The sequence below is a fragment of the Perca flavescens genome, chromosome 17 (assembly GCF_004354835.1).
Source record: "Perca flavescens isolate YP-PL-M2 chromosome 17, PFLA_1.0, whole genome shotgun sequence".
In the NCBI taxonomy this organism is placed as follows: domain Eukaryota; kingdom Metazoa; phylum Chordata; class Actinopteri; order Perciformes; family Percidae; genus Perca; species Perca flavescens.
In genome coordinates, this window is record NC_041347.1 from 4,987,317 (window position 1) to 5,004,524 (window position 17,208).

Consider the following 17,208-nt stretch of genomic DNA (forward strand, 5'->3'; position numbering starts at 1 on the left):
TACTGTATAACAGGAGTAACTTTTTTTTTTAAATCAAAGCTCCTAAGGTGCACATTTAAATAAAAAAATATCTTAAATAATAAAAATAGCCTATAAAATAAAAGAGGCCAATTTCAGGCCAAGTTCAGAAAATGACATCACTTTACTGTAATACAGCCTTTAAAACCAGGAAAAGACACTTATGTCATATCACGATATCACGATATCCAAAATCTAAGACGATATCTAGTCTCATATCACGATATCGATATAATATTCATATATCGCCCAGCCCTACGCTGAAGGCCTTCTGTGTCCCTATCTGATGCTGACAACCACTGGGCAAGCGTCAGTATTTTACGCGTTGAGAATAAGAACAGGTTGTACTTTCTTGCCCCTTTCATCCGTCATCTTTGATCTTCCTGCCATCAAACATTCTTGCCACTGGCCGTGTGGCTACAGCCTGATATATAGTATATTCTTCCTCTGCGTCATAGAGCTTTATTGTTTTCCAAATATTATTACAGTAAAAACACCAATGAGCCACACTGCACTGGGTGACATGTTCCTTTATTAGCATTAAAACACACACACACTGTCATTTGTTCTTGACTCAATGCTGCTGCTGGAAATACTCACTGAAGCACCAAATGTGTATTAATCCGCAGCACAAAATAGCCGCCAACAATTACACTATGTCCTCCTGTTTGCTACAAACTACAGTGCTATACACTTGTGACCCATTTTTTAAGATTTATGTCTTCGGTAGGAACCAATGGGCTTAGGGCCCACGGTAATGGCCTTTTAATTTGTTGACTAAATATATATAATAACGCCAGCCTTGTAGAAGCAGTTTTTAGTATCTCAAAACATAAAGTCACTAAAAAAAAAAAAAACAACTGAAAAAGTAATCTCACTCCACTCCACAGATTTGTTCATAACATTTAAAGACTCCGCTGTGTGATAAATGGCTTGTTAAGATGGATATTTTGCAGTTCAGATGTAATTTAATTTGCATATTCACAATAAGATATTGTCTGTCTTGGCAATTTAATATCATTGCTTAAAGCACCTTTTCTCTGAAAAGTACGCAGATCATTGTACTTGATAAAAATTTTATAAATAACATCATAATAAGTTATTCGCTTGCAAATATTTCCACTTCCATTAGAAATGTCTTAGTTACAGGCTAAACGAGGGAACTTTTTTGCAGTGTGTATCTTGTTTTTTGTAATCCAATTTAATTTACATTCTCATGGACAAAGCTTAGGTACACACACACACACACACACACACACACACACACACACACACACACACACACACACACAGAGTTTCATTTTTTTATTCAAGAGTAAAGGTATTGAATGTTAAGATGGAAAGTCGAGTGTGTTTTGAGTTTGTGTGTGTGTTTTCATAGGAAAGTGAGGCTTTTATGCTCACTTTGCTTTAACCTTGTGTCTCACTACATTTGAATATGGATATTTACCTGCATTTCCTTAATGAGCTCGCTCTCGGTTTCTCCGTCACACTGTACATTTCTCTCTGATCTCTCCCTGTCTTCCTGCCTCTCCTTCCCCCTCCCTTGGCTCTATCCTCCTCCCTCTCTCCTTCTTATAATGATCTGCCAACTCCCTCCATACATTTCCCGACACTGTTATTTGATGTGATAAAGATTTTTTCCCCCCACCTGCAAGAGAGAATTTGATGGCTTGTTGTGGTTGACTGATTTGCCGAGACGTACTTGATGTATTTCCTGCTCCTGTTTACAGTGTTTGTTTCTACAGTATGGCCTACTTTGACACATTCATTGCAAAACACACACACACACACACACACACACACACACACACACACACACACACACACACACACACTGGGAAACACACCGGGAAACACACCACATTTATTTTGTGTTAGATTGTCCGTTTCCTTCCTGGTTTCTGTTCACTGAGGAGAACATAGACACCAAATGATACGTATCTACAGTAGATTGGTGCCTCTGGTACTCAGTTTATATGTTAAATGATAATAGGCTAACAGTTAGCATGTGTGGAGGAAATTATTTCACATAATATACTTGTGAGTGACAGTACAAGTTACCGTGAAATATCTATTCATCTTTATTGGATTCCTAACAACGACACTACGAAAGAGCAGAGACTAGAAATGATAGGTCAGTGAAAGATTTCCAGATAGGTAAGATATGATAAGATTTATTTATTTTATTTATTTCAGGTTTATTTAACAGGGACAATGCACACCAATAATACATACAAAAAATGTACAGTGTGCCAGAATTAGCCAAAAGGCTATTTTACATCTGCTGTCCCTGGATAGATCGTACAATGTCACACCTGACACACATGTCGCCATGTGATAGGTAAGATATGATAAGATAAGATACACCTTTGTTGATCTGGCTCAGGCTCAGTTTAATATTCTAAATGTCTGACAAAAAAAATAATGGAAAGGATTTCTAAGGAGGTCCACCTTTCTGTTAAAGAGTAAGATCCTTTTTTTAAACAAAAACATCCGCGAAATTGCGTTCGCTAAACCCACCAGACTCCATGTAAATAAACAGTAATTTTAGCATTGTAAAATACACTCCATTCAAAGTTGACAGAAACAAAATAAAACTATGCAAAGCCGTTTTGGGTCGTCTTTCCACTTTTCTAACCATCACAACTATAGGTTTGGTTGAAATAAACACATAGTTTACAGATTTACATGTAAAAATATGTTGGCTCTATGCACGTTAAAAGTATTGCTTTGGAGTCTGGTGGGTTTAGTGCTAGCGATTTCAGAGCTGATTCTGGTTAAACAGAAAGGTCTCAAAGAGGTTTTAAAGGTCTATCTCTGAAGGGATCCTTTCCATAATGTTGTCAGACACTTAGAATATTAATCTGAGTCTGTCAGTGACAAAATTAGCACTTTTGTGAAGGTAAATACAAGCTGGACAATTGCCCTATTAACTTACATTGTAGCTGGTTTCGCCGCTGCCGACTGCAGCGCTCTGGCTTAATACTGGACCAATGTCGAAGATTGTTGGTCCGTTGCAAATAGACCAAACATACATTCAAAAAAACTGTGGTAAAAAGGGTGGAATTGTGCCATGAGGTAATAGAAATAGAAACATGGAATAGAAAAAAAACACAGAAAGATGTAACGGACATCAGAATGGGAAGGTGGTTTTGGAAATAATCCAAAAACAATAACAGAATGACAATAAGGACAGAGGGAAATAAGATGTAAGGATGAAGGAATGCACTCTATGTCCCTCTATGCATTTAATATTGAGTGTAGTTACAGCCAGCCATGGATTTATTAGGCCTAATACCAATAGAAGCTATTTTGGATGAAAGCCACCTATCATCAACAAAAATGCCTCTCAAGTAACAAAGAAGACACCAATAATCATAATCAAAAAACCAAACACAACCCCTCATATTGATGTCGAATCCGGCCAATATCGTCAGATTCAATTCAGTTTAAAGGCGTGTCGTGAACAATCTATGTTAGTATTGATAATTAAACATATAGTCAATCACACTGGCTCTATTTACTATCCCATACGGTACATTGGTGCAACTCTGTTGGGCTATGAACAGAGCCAGGTGTTGGGACCGACACAGCAAGAGCCGTGGATCAGGAAGTAAATCCTGCGGTGCTGCAGCAGCAGGTAACCTCTCTGTGGCCTTTGGCTATTGCCCCCAGGAAGTGTGTGTGTGTGTGTGTGTGTGTGTGTGTGTGTGTGTGTGTGTGTGTGTGTGCACTTAAGATGATCAGCTGTGGGTTTGCATGAGTGTGTGTTTAGGGCAAATGTGTATGCTGTTTTGTGTAGAAATTACAAGGGAAGAGATGGGGTGAGATATGTGTGTGTGTGTGTGTGTGTGTGTGTGTGTGTGTGTGTGTGTGCAGGTGTTAACATTTCCAGGGGCAGATAGTATTTCACCCACTGGGTCCTTAGAGTCTGTGAAGGCTTTTCTTTAGGGTGTATTTAGAGAAACAGTTTGTCCCGTTACACACTAACTAAGGAGTAAGGAGCAACGCTGTGATTTCTCTATCAAAAGACTGGATGTTGGACTTCCTTTTCTCAGGCCTCTACTGTTGGGATTTGTAGTTTTTTTTAAAAAGCTGGGCTGATGGGAGAAGAAGCTGCACCGCTGACTCCTAGTCTGTAAGTAGGCTACTGTTGCAGCCACAGCAAATGCTATGAAATGCTTTAGATGTCATATCAGGTGAAATGATCTTTATTGCTTTGAGCAGATTGAATGTGAGGATGTCAGAGCTCACGTTAAACGTGTAGGCCAGCATAGCTCAGATAACTCCTCTTAACATGTGTGAATCAGTGTTTTCTTCAATATTCTGTAGTTCAGATACTTAGGTCAAGAGTATTTCTTTGCTTGTATGTCTATTTTCTGCCTTTGTAATTTATGATGACTCATTTGATTCATATGAATATTGTCCTCACTTTTGTAATCTTTTAAATGTTTGCATGCCTTCCATGTTTTAGATTTGGGGGAAAGGGCAAACATTTTAACCCTTGTGTTGTCTTCCCTTCGACCATGAACTTCATTTTTTCATTTTATTTTATTATTTATCTCGAACAATCAACAATGAAAAACAAACAATTAAAACCACAAAATGAAAACACAGAAAAATCTGAATTTACCAAAGAACAAAGTTTGAGAAGGAGCAGGCAGATGCATACAGCTTATTAGGTCCTGCCCCTACTTCACAATATCATATTATTACAAAACAAATAGATATGCAAATACAGCATACAATCGTTCAGGTCTTACAATAACTTACAACAATATACAAAAATACCTTTACATTACAATTCCATTCCTGTGTTTTGGTCTATTCCTTTCTGTATTGGTCAAGTATTGATTTCTTGAATCTATTTTTGAACTGAATGATATTATGGCTCTGTTTGATGTCATTGTTCCGTCCATTCATAAGGTCGCCCCACAAACTTGTTGTCCTTGCGGGCCAAAATTGAAAATGAACTCTTTTCAACGCTTTTTAAATTTTTTTTATTCATGGTCAATAAACCTAATTTAAATGACATTATACCTAATTTTTTAGTTTAAAAAGAAAGCTGGAAATTATGAATTGTTTTGCCTTATAGTTCAGATCATTGTATCCCTATCTCCTCTCACTTTCTCTTTGGAAAAGGAAAGGAAAGGGGAAAAAGCCAAAAAGCCCAATATGAGCACTTTAACTGATCTGCCTACTCAGATAAAAGGTGGGATAACTAGCCTGCCTAGGTCTAATAAAAATGTACATATACAGTATATCTCCTCTCCTCTTGTGATTCTCAGCCCATCACTTCTTGTCCTCTTTGGTCTGTTTCCCCTCTATTTGCTCTCTGCTCAATCTCCATAGTGTGAAATCCAGTTAATCAACACACTGTAACGCCTAAATAAAACCAATACTCTTCCCCTCCCTTTCTCATATCGATTCGAAGAGTTCTCATGTCTGCAAAGCAGCCTGAAACAATAGATGACACAAAAAGTTGATTGCTGCGAAACACACAAACAGTACTGAGAACAGTGATATCGACTGGACTTAATGCAACCATTGTCTCCTTCACTCTCTGGTTTTTGTTCACTTTTCCTCCCCTTTATATAATTATTTATTATTTATCCAATAAAAAAATCTCACCATTCTTTTCTAGTTTTTTAATTGTATCTGCACTGTTGGATTATCAATCCATCCATCCATCCATCCATCTTCGTCCGCTTATCCGGTGTCGGGTCGCGGGGGGAGCAGCTCCAGCAGGGGACCCCAAACTTCCCTTTCCCGAGCAACATTAACCAGCTCCGACTGGGGGATCCCGAGGCGTTCCCAGGCCAGGTTGGAGATATAATCCCTCCACCTAGTCCTGGGTCTTCCCCGAGGCCTCCTCCCAGCTGGACGTGCCTGGAACACCTCCCTAGGGAGGCGCCCAGGGGGCATCCTTACCAGATGCCCGAACCACCTCAACTGGCTCCTTTCGACGCAAAGGAGCAGCGGCTCTACTCCGAGCTCCTCACGGATGACTGAGCTTCTCACCCTATCTCTAAGGGAGACGCCAGCCACCCTCCTGAGGAAACCCATTTCAGCCGCTTGTACCCTGGATCTCGTTCTTTCGGTCATGACCCAGCCTTCATGACCATAGGTGAGGGTAGGAACGAAAACTGACCGGTAGATCGAGAGCTTTGCCTTCTGGCTAAGCTCTCTTTTCGCCTGGCGGTGCGATAGATTGAATGCAATACCGCACCCGCTGCGCCGATTCTCCGACCAATCTCCCGCTCCATTGTCCCCTCACTCGCGAACACAACCCCAAGGTACTTGAACTCCTTCACTTGGGGTAAGGACTCATTCCCTACCTGGAGAAGGCATTCCATCGGTTTCCTGCTGAGAACCATGGCCTCAGATTTAGAGGTGCTGATCCTCATCCCAACCGCTTCACACTCGGTTGCGAACCGATCCAGTGAGTGCTGAAGGTCGCAGGCCGATGATGCCATCAGGACCACATCATCTGCAAAGAGCAGCAATGAGATCCCCAGCCCACCAAACTGCAACCCCTCCCCACCCCGACTACGCCTCGATATCCTGTCCATAAATACTACAAACAGGATTGGTGACAAAGCGCAGCCCTGGCGGAGGCCAACCCTCACCTGAAAAGAGTCCGACTTACTACCGAGAACCCGGACACAGCTCTCGCTTTGGTTGTACAGAGATTGGATGGCCCTGAGAAGAGACCCCCTCACCCCATACTCCCGCAGCACCTCCCACAGTATCTCCCGGGGACCCGGTCATACGCCTTCTCCAAATCCACAAAACACATGTAGACCGGTTGGGCATACTCCCAGGCTCCCTCCAGGATCCTTGCGAGAGTGAAGAGCTGGTCCGTTGTTCCACGACCAGGACGGAATCCGCATTGTTCCTCCTCAACCCGAGGTTCGACTATTGGCCGAACCCTCCTTTCCAGCACCTTGGAGTAGACTTTACCAGGGAGGCTGAGAAGTGTGATACCCCTATAATTGGCACACACCCTCTGGTCCCCTTTTTAAAAGGGGAACCACCACCCCAGTCTGCCACTCCTTTGGCACCGTCCCAGACTTCCACGCAATGTTGAAAAGGCGTGTCAACCAGGACAGCCCCTCCACACCCAGAGCCTTGAGCATTTCTGGACGGATCTCATCAATCCCGGGGCTTTGCCACTGTGTAGTTGTTTGACTACATCAGTGACTTCCGCCTGGGAAATCGGCGACAATCCCCATTATCCTCCAGCTCTGCCTCTAACATAGAGGGCGTATTAGTCGGATTCAGGAGTTCCTCAAAGTGCTCCTTCCACCGCCCTATTACCTCCTCAGTTGAGGTCAACAGTGTCCCATCCTTACTGTACACAGCTTGGATGGTTCCCCGCCCCCCCTCCTGAGGTGGCGAACAGTTTTCCAGAAGCACTTTGGTGCCGACCGAAAGTCCTTCTCCATGTCTTCTCCAAACTTCTCCCACACCCGCTGCTTTGCCTCTTTCACGGCAGAGGCTGCAGCCCTTCGGCCCTTCGGTACCCTGCAACTGCCTCCGAGTCCTCCGGGATAACATATCCCGGAAAGACTCCTTCTTCAGTCGGACGGCTTCCCTGACCACCGTTGTCCACCACGGTGTTCGTGGGTTACCGCCCCTTGAGGCACCTAAGACCCTAAGACCACAGCTCCTCGCTGCAGCTTCAGCAATGGAAACTTTGAACATTGTCCACTCGGGTTCAATGCCCCCAGCCTCCACAGGGATGCACGAAAAGCTCCGCCGGAGGTGTGAGTTGAAAGTCTGTTGGACAGGGGCCTCCTCCAGACGTTCCCAATTTACCCGCACTACACGTTTGGGCTTACCAGGTCTGTCCAGAGTCTTCCCCACCCTCTGACCCAACTCACCACCAGATGGTGATCGGTTGACAGCTCTGCCCCTCTCTTCACCCGAGTGTCCAAAACATACGGCCTCAGATCAGATGAAACGATTATGAAATCGATCATTGACCTTGCCTAGGGTGCTCTGGTACCAGGTACACTTATGAGCATCCCTATGTTCGAACATGGTGTTCGTTATAGACAATCCATGACTAGCACAGAAGTCCAACAACAAACAACCACTCTGGTTTAGATCAGGAGGCCGTTCCTCCCAATCACGCCTCTCAGGTGTCTCCATCATTGCCCACGTGTGCGTTGAAGTCCCCAGCAGAACAATGGAGTCCCCCACTGGAGCCCCATGCAGGACTCCAGTCAAGGTCTCCAAGAAGGCCGAATACTCCGAACTCCTGTTTGGTGCATATGCACAAACAACAGTCAGAGTTTTCCCCCACAACCCGCAGGCGTGGGGAGGCGACCCTCTCGTCCACCGGGTAAACTCCAACACAGCGGCGCCAGCCGGGGCTTGTGAGTATCCCCACACCCGCCCGGCGCCTCACACCCTGGGCAACTCCGGAGAAGAAAAGAGTCCAACCCCTATCCAGGAGTATGGTTCCAGAACCAAGACTGTGCGTAGAGGTAAGCCCCACCAGATCTAACCGTAGCGCTCCACCTCCCGCACCAGTTCCGGCTCCTTCCCCACAGAGAGGTGACGTTCACGCCCCCAGAGCCAGCGTCCGCTGCCCGGGTCTGGTCCGTCGAGGCCCCTGACCTTCACTGCCACCCATGTGGCATCGCACCCGACCCCAACGGTTCCTCCCACAGGTGGTGGGCCCATGGAATGGAGAGGAGTTGCCACGTAGCTTGTTCGGGCTGTGCCCGGCCGGGCTCCGTGGCAAACCCGCCCCAGGCGCTTCGCCGACGAGCCCACCGTCTGGGCCTGGCTCCAGACGGGGCCCCGGGCTTCCTCCGGGCAGGGTCACTCCATCTCTGCTTAGCTTTTTCATTGGGGTTTTTGAACCATTCTTTGTCTGGCCCCTCACCTGAGACCACTTTGCCTTGGGAGACCCTACCAGGAGCACAAAGCTCCAGACAACACAGCCCTCAGGTTCACAGAGACACACAAACCTCTCCACCACGATAAGGTGATGGTTCACGGATTATCAATGTCAAATTTATTTATATAGTACGTTAAAACAACTGTGGTTGACCAATGTGCTGAACCAGACAGAATATCAAATACAAAAATGATCACGTCGTTACAAATAACACGAAACAAGAAAACAGTAAAAGACATTGATGCCCAGACTCAGCTAGGACCAAAGGCCAGAGTAAAAAGGTGTGTCTTTAGCAGGGACTTCGCCTCTCGAATATACAATGGAAGGTCTATTCCAGAGGATGGGAGCACCCACTTCAAAAGCTCGATCCCCTTTTTAGCCTAGCTTTTAGCCTAGCTTTTGGGACATCCAAAAGCAAGTGGTTGGTTGACCTCAGGTTGGTTGACTGGTGAATAGCGACAGTGACTGGCCATCTGGAATTTGGACAAATGCCAGAAGGGCCGCCCCCCTATGGACCCCTATGGGCCACTACTGATAATTTGTCTTTGGTTCATTTTGATAAGTTATTTTATGCATGCAGCCACAAATATTCAAGATTGTACTGCAGCGAGGTTTGTGGATAGATTCACTCGGAAGGCAGAATTTCCAAGCTAAGTTATCGTCACTGAATAGCGATTTAAAAGTTCAGCCAGATACAAAGGGGCTGAAACCATTTAAAGCCTTTAAGACAAGTAATAAGATCTTAAAATCGATCCTGAAACGTACAGGAAGCCAATGAAGAGAGGCCAAGACAGGTGTTATATGTTCCCGTTTTCTTGTACCGCAAGTCGATTTGGTAATGATTGATCGATCCCCAAGTATAGAGAGTTGCAGTAGTCTAACTGAGACGTAATAAAAGCATGAATAACTTTCTCGAAGTCTTTAGGAGAAAGACATGCCTTCACCTTTGCCAACAGTCTCAACAGGAAAAAGCTGGATTTGACCACTAGGCTAATTTGAACGAACTATCAAAGATAACACCGAGACTCTTGACAAAAGTTCAACTATAAGAGGCTACTAACAGAAATTTCCGTTTAAAGGTACAGAGGATATACTGTAACTGTACAGAAATGTCCGTAAATGGAAAAGGTACTGGTAATTTTCTGCCAGGGTATTATCCATTTTTCTACGGATTTTTTTCTTACAGTGTGATCACACTTTAACTCATGTGATTTGCAGTTATTTATGGATATACTATGGAATCCGGAAATGAATTGGATCAAAAGAACAGTATGGAGTCATAAAGGAATTTATTTCTTCAATTGACATCTTTATTATTTCTAAAGGTTTGTTTTTGTCTGTGCAAATGTTATCCGTATGGTATGTCTTGTAAACAACCCATGTAACTCCTAGTATTATTTTACCTTTCATATTTATTCTTTTAATTTGGTATTGTGTGTAATTTTAGTTTTGGCTTTTTTTCTCTGTTGTCTCTTTTCTTATCAGTATTTTAGTTTATTTCTATTTCAATTGGAGTATGTATTGGAGAGTGCTCCTCTGATCACATCTTTTATGGATTATGTGTATATTAATCTGTAGTATTTGTATATGTGTAAACCAATAAACTAAACTTAATCTCGTTCTAGTTTTAGCCACACTTGCGGAATGGAAAGATTTGTCGGACGGTTGGTTAAGTCATTCCACCTCTTTGGACTGAAATGTCTCAACAACTATTGGGTAGATTGCCATGAAATTGTGTACATACATTTATGGTTGCCAGAGGATTCCAATAACATTGGTGATTCCTGACTTTTTCTCTAGCGCCACCATGTGGTTGACATTTGGGAAGATGACTTGGCAACTAATAGCTGGATGCCATAGCCTGGATGTCAGCCGAACTTAGCCCCGCCCACAACATTTGAGGTCGGGAAGTTGGGTCTGGACTTGATCCGTTGTGAAGCAACTATGCTCAAAGCAGAGCTGTTCGGACTAATCAAACTGTCAGGTGACAGATGATCAACAGTAACGACGTCCCACCACGTCACCAAAGAGCGCTTGGGTTGATTTTGTTTACAACAAAGATGGCTGCCGCTGGAGAATTGAGATGTTTAGGTTCCACGATTGCGTCTGTTATAGAAGATATCGACAGCGCATTCATTTTAAAAGAGGAACAGAGAACCGTGATCAAGGCATTTGTCAATCGGAAAGATCAGAAATACACGTCCCCAGAACTATAGGACTTGTTTTGTTTTTACTGCCTTATTTATTGTCGTTTATGTATTACTTTTAACCCTTTGTGTTGTCTTCCCAGGTCAGAATTAACACTTTTTTTAGACACTGTTTTTACATTTTTGTTGTTTTTTTCCCCAACGCATTCTCATGAAAATGTATGCACACCAAAACATATGATATCCTACAAAATTAGGAGACGTCCGGCTGGTCACGTGACACTGGCCAGCTGGTCGGTTTGGATTAAAACCACAATTTTTTTCACCCAGCATTTCCTAGGTGAAAGACTTTAGTTTTCCCCAGGAAGTGAACTCCGGTACCTCGCTTCAAAGTCCTGTATGTTAAAGGAACACGCCGACTTATTGAGACTTTAGCTTATTCACCGTATCCCCCAGAGTTAGATAAGTCCATACATACCCTTCTCATCTCCATGCGTGTCGTAACTCTGTCTGACGCACCCACCGCTAGCCTAGTTTAGCACAGATCCTGGAGGTAACCAGCTCCATCTAGCCTACTGCTCCCAGCAAGTGACAAAATAACGCCAACAATTTCCTATTTACATGTTGTGAATAACAAGGTCACATGAGACGCAGCCATCTTCTAACCGTATACAAACTGGGAACTATATTCTTGGGCGAAGTGATTAGTGCAACACCTGAAAAGCACCGTTGTTCCTCTCTGCTCCTCACCACGGGGCTTCTCAGGTGCTGCGAGCAAATCACTCCTCCCAAGTGGAAGAAGTAGCAGCGCTTCGCCTTCTGAGAATATAGTTCCCAGTTTGTATACGGTGCTATTAAATTGAATAAAACACCCAAAATTCAATGAAAGTAGAGATCTGATCCTTAATTTTTGCTTGTGAAGAGCGTTTTATGTAACCATCCATGTTATTTTGGGGAAATTTGGTTGAAAGAAACCCACATGTCTGATATAGAAACTTTAAAAAAGGGTCAAATTTGACCCGAGGACAACAGGAGGGTTAATTAATGCTTTTAGTTAATGAGCGGTCCCCATGTCTTTTTAATGTTTCCTCTGGCGTCTTTAACACTTTTAACTAGTTAGGTGAGTGTTCGTTGGAATTGACTGTATGGACTGGGAATCTGCAAATGAATACCATTGGGATTAATAAAGTGTCTGAACTGAACCGTAATGGCTTTCTCAATCCTCTGACTTTTCATCTAGAGCCACCAGTAGCTCTAAGTTTGGTCGTTTGTTCCACTGCTTTGATCCAGACTGAGATATCTCAATATCTTCACGATGTATTCAAACACAATTTTTTACATTGACATTTATGGTCCCCAGACAATGTAAGGACTTTGGTGATCCCCTGACTTTTTCTCTAGTGCCACCAATAGACTTGACATCTTTGATTCAGAGTGAAATATCTCAACACCTTTTGGATGGATTATCATGAAGTTTGGCATTCATGTATTAACTTTACCAATCCGCTTACTTCCAGTAGGGCTACTTTGGCTTACAATCAAACACCAGCAAAACTAAAGACATTACCATCAGCCTCAGCTTAGCGATTGCTCCAGTGCTGCTGGAAATTCTGGATGTCACTGTTTTCGGCCAGATGTCCGTCACCATCCACTTTCTTTGTGTTGGCGTTCTGAGGACTATGGTTAACTTCTCCTCAGATCTCTGCAGGGTAAATCCAGACAGCTAGACTAAACTATCTTTCCAATCTGAGTTTTCTGTCGCACGACTAAAACAAATTTGGAACGTACACATGTTCCACCAAAACAAGTTCCTTCCAAGGCTATTTTTTGCAGAGGCTCTGTTGATCTGTCCGGCGCTTAGCGCCACCCAAGATGATTGTGATTGGTTTAAATAAATGCCAATAAACCAGAGCATGTTTTTCTCCAATTCCGGAATGCTGTGTGGACTAGCCAGACCCTCCTCTGCAGCGCTGTTGAGGAAGGTCTGGCAAGACTAGAAGCGGGACTAAACTCAGCTGTACTTTACATTTGATGCTAATTACAATAGATATGTTTAGCATGCTAACACTTTAAACCAAGATTGTGCTACAGACTCTTATGGACACTAGCATGCTGATAGATTACCAGGGCCACACGGAATCGACAGACTCAGAGTTTTCCGGAGATTCTAAATGATATATATATATATATATATATATATATATATATATATATATATATATATATATATATAACTCAGCATTAACACATCTCCAGCCCAAGCAGAACAACAGTGTATATTCTGCAGATTTTCATTCTGTAGATAACGCATCAAAAAACACCCACAACCATTACTTTCTATATAAGCTCACACAATGGCTGTGTGACAACTTGATGTGTGTCAACCCACGGTATGTTGCAACCTGTTAGGATACACCACTGTCCTATTTCCAAGTGTTGACATGTGTCAATTTTTCAGAAAAGCAGTTATGTTAGCAAATGGTCTCCCAAGACCAGCACATCCCAGCTTCTGTACTTCGACTACTTGTCTACTTGTCTGTTTTTATCTAGTTTTATATGGTTTTGATGCGTTCAATGGTTGGTGTCTGTATTATGCATTTGGATCGTTTGATTGTCAAATGACCCCCATAAATCTTGTTGTGTATGTATTTCCACACTGTATATTAGGGCTGGGACAATATGCTTTTTTCCCCGATTCAATTCTTTCACGATACATGGGTGCCGATTCGATTTGTATTGCGATTTTTATTTATTGCAATTCTAGAAGTATTGCAATTGGATAGCATTCAGTAATGGGATTTTCTTTTCCTTCTTTAACAAAAACAAAAAGTTGAATAATACACTTCTAGAGACAATATATAAGGAGACATTTCTAAAAACTAACTGTTTTCTAAAAAGAATGCACATAACATGTCAGTCAGTCAGTCAGTCAGTCTGGATTTTCTGCTTTTTCTGCTTTTGCTCAGTTTTCCTGGATACGTATATGATGTAGTTGCCCTTTAACCTGACTCCGCCAGATGGATTGCTTCGCATTTGCTCTGCATATCCATCTGGGAACTTTCCGTTGGAGAACTTTTGGGAAGGGGCGGAATACTGGTTATTTGATTGGATGAACCATCTGTCTATCACCTATGTTGGTGATAGACGGGCCAAATCAACCAATCAGATCCACAAAGCGTATGAAAATACAACCACAAGCCCGCCCCTGCTGCTGCAGGCAAAGCATAGCTCGTTAGCTCAGCATGCAAGCAACATGTCGGTAAAGGATATTTGCCGTTTGTGTAACGAGAATTTAGGAATAAAAGGCACCATTTCAGGTTCCCGGACCATATTCCAAAAGAAGGATCCAAGAGAAAAATAGCATTAGCGAGCGGCTAACAGAATTAGGGCTACCGCTGGCTGATAATACTGGTTAGCTGATTGGATAAACCATCGGTCTATCACCACCTAACCCACCTCAAAACCAACGCTGATTGGCCCGGTTGTTTGGCTAACGGCTCCAAATTTTCTCTGCCTCAAGATGCCAGACTGATCTGCGAGTGGAAAACTGGAGCTCGCGAGATCAGGACGGTCTCACGAGGCTAGTTGCCCTTGGCGGTACCGTATAAACAGAAAATATTTAGGTGAATCATTGGTAAAAAAAATTATATATTTTTTTGCATGTACTTTATTTGCATTTCCATACTAATTCAGAACACTATGAACTTTCTAAGAGGCTAAAGCATTCATGTTTTCATCCTGTTCTATTTTTCTTCCAGAGGTATCCAGCAGCAGTTGTCCAGCTACAGGGAGACGGTGATCCGGCAGGCCACGGTGGCGGCGGGCTCGGCTGTTCACCGGGACGACGCGCCAACCTGCGGCATCTGCCACAAGACCAAATTCGCAGATGGCTGCGGGAACCTGTGCTCGTACTGCCAGACCAAGTTCTGCGCCCGCTGTGGGGGGCGAGTGTCGCTGCGCTCCAACACGGTAAGAGAAATGTGGACCACAGGGTGTCAATGTAACATCTTCCCATGGCTATTTACTCATACATCACGTAAGGGTTAATGCCCGACGAGGTGTACGTTGCCAGGTAGGCTATCAATGGACGACGGCAAGGCGTGAACTGCCCGACACGCAAGTCCATTAATACCTGACAATGGACACCTCGAAGGGCATGAACCCGCTTATACCATGGCTTATGCTGTGCTAGCAAGATTCTAATTAAATAACTTTATTTACATTTGGCAATCAGTAAATATAAACTGACAGTAAGTTTAACAACAAGACACGCTAGCTTTCCAGCCATGTCATTGTCCCCAACATTTGGAGGATTCCCTCATTCAGTGCTGTGATGACACGCCGCTCCAACATCTTCAATCGGTATTCTACTGGGTTTACATGTGATGTCTGTGAAGGCCACAGCACATGAGTCACATAATTTCCATACTCATCTAACCACTCAGTGAGCCATCGGGCCCTGTGGATAGGGGCGCTGGAGACCACTCCTATCACGATAGAAGTGTTTTGTTATAGATAGGATCAAGTTGATCACTCAGACTAACTTTGTAATGATTTGCAGTGACTCTTCCCACTAAGGGGACAAGTACTATTGGAGCCCCAAAACTGACAAAAGGCAGTAAAAGACAAATCAAAAATTTAATTAGAATTAGGGCTGTCAATTGATTTGAATATGTAATCACGATTAATCGCATGATTGTCCATAGTTAACTCACGATTAATCGCAAATTAATTGCACCATTCTTATCTGTTCTAAATGTACTTTAAAATGGATATTTTTTAAGTTAAGTTTTTAAATTTAATTTAGTGGTATCTGAGACTTGGATGTACTCCGGTGCTAACTCAGTTTACATCGACAGTACATATAGCATACAATAGCTTTAGTCTTGTGGATCTTGTGATTTAATGATCATTGATTTAGTTAAAAATAAATAAAAGGAATAAAGCCTGTTACTCAGAACGGAAAGTCTCTCTTTAGATTCAGTGTGTTGCTCTTGAAAGAGTCTTTTATTTGTGATTCAAGATCAGGATCAGTGATATTCACTACCAACAATGTAAAGAACCCATGACTTTAAGTTTTAACTGATCTTTTATGAAGACAAAAGGGGATTCAGATGTGAGGAATCAGCAGGAATAATGGTAAGACTGTGGGATCCTGACACTAAGCTAACGTTATGTCCGACATTACGTGTGTTAGCTTAATTTACGGACAAATGCCGTTACAGCAGATTTAGGCATTTCTCTGTTGTTTGCTAGCAGACGGAATTGACGAGAAGGCACCTTCAAATAATACAAGTCAATGGATAGTGGAGAGTTGTTTCCCCCTCCGGTGGGCGTGACTTTCACAGTATGACGCAATGCACTCTGTCTCTATTGCGCTCACCATCTTCCTCTTGGCGTGCTCGTGTTAGCTGACAGCATCACAGATACCGTTCTCCGGGAACACCTTCAGCACACCGCGGGTCTCCTTGTAAATCAGACGCGCTTCACTCTGCTGCGGCGAGCCAGACGGCGGATGACCATTCACAACGTTATTGCTGCATTTCTTCCTGATTTCCCAAACTACGGCGCGGCCCGAGGCCCAAGTCTTTTCTTTCTGCTCTCAGCGAAGGCTGTTGCTTTATCTACCTCTCCCTACCAGGCCTACCCTGCTTGCTATCTTGTCTCGTGTTGTCTGCTGTTAACTTTTTAGAGACTCTCCCTGCAAGGCTCAGGCTCTACGAAACCCAAATTATGGAACTGATTAACTGGTCTCTCAGCACAATTGACACTGTATTCTCGAGGAGGAGCACTGGTACGGTAGCCTCATGAGACCGTCCTGATCTCGCGAGCTCCAGTTTTCCACTCGCAGATCAGTCTGGCATCTTGAGGCAGAGAAAATTTGGAGCCGTTAGCCAAACGACCGGGCCAATCAGCGTTGGTTTTGAGGTGGGTTAGGTGGTGATAGACCGATGGTTTATCCAATCAGCTAACCAGTATTATCAGCCAGCGGTAGCCCTAATTCTGTTAGCCGCTCGCTAATGCTTTTTTTCTCTTGGATCCTTCTTTTGGAATATGGTCCGGGAACCTGAAATGGTGCCTTTTATTCCTAAATTATCGTTACACAAACGGCAAATATCCTTTACC

At 43.3% G+C, this 17,208-nt stretch overlaps 1 protein-coding gene across 1 annotated transcript in view; it reads left to right on the forward strand.

Annotated features, from left to right (window-relative positions):
• The window catches only part of LOC114572491 (regulating synaptic membrane exocytosis protein 1), a 44,850-nt gene extending 28,294 nt beyond the window's left edge, over nt 1–16,556 (forward strand). Inside the window, exons 3-4 of the mRNA XM_028604155.1 lie at nt 14,841–15,051; nt 16,494–16,556. Of these exons, the coding sequence (XP_028459956.1) occupies nt 14,841–15,051; nt 16,494–16,556 (274 nt within the window). The remainder of the gene's footprint in view (nt 1–14,840; nt 15,052–16,493) is intronic.
• Nucleotides 16,557–17,208: the final 652 nt, after the last annotated feature.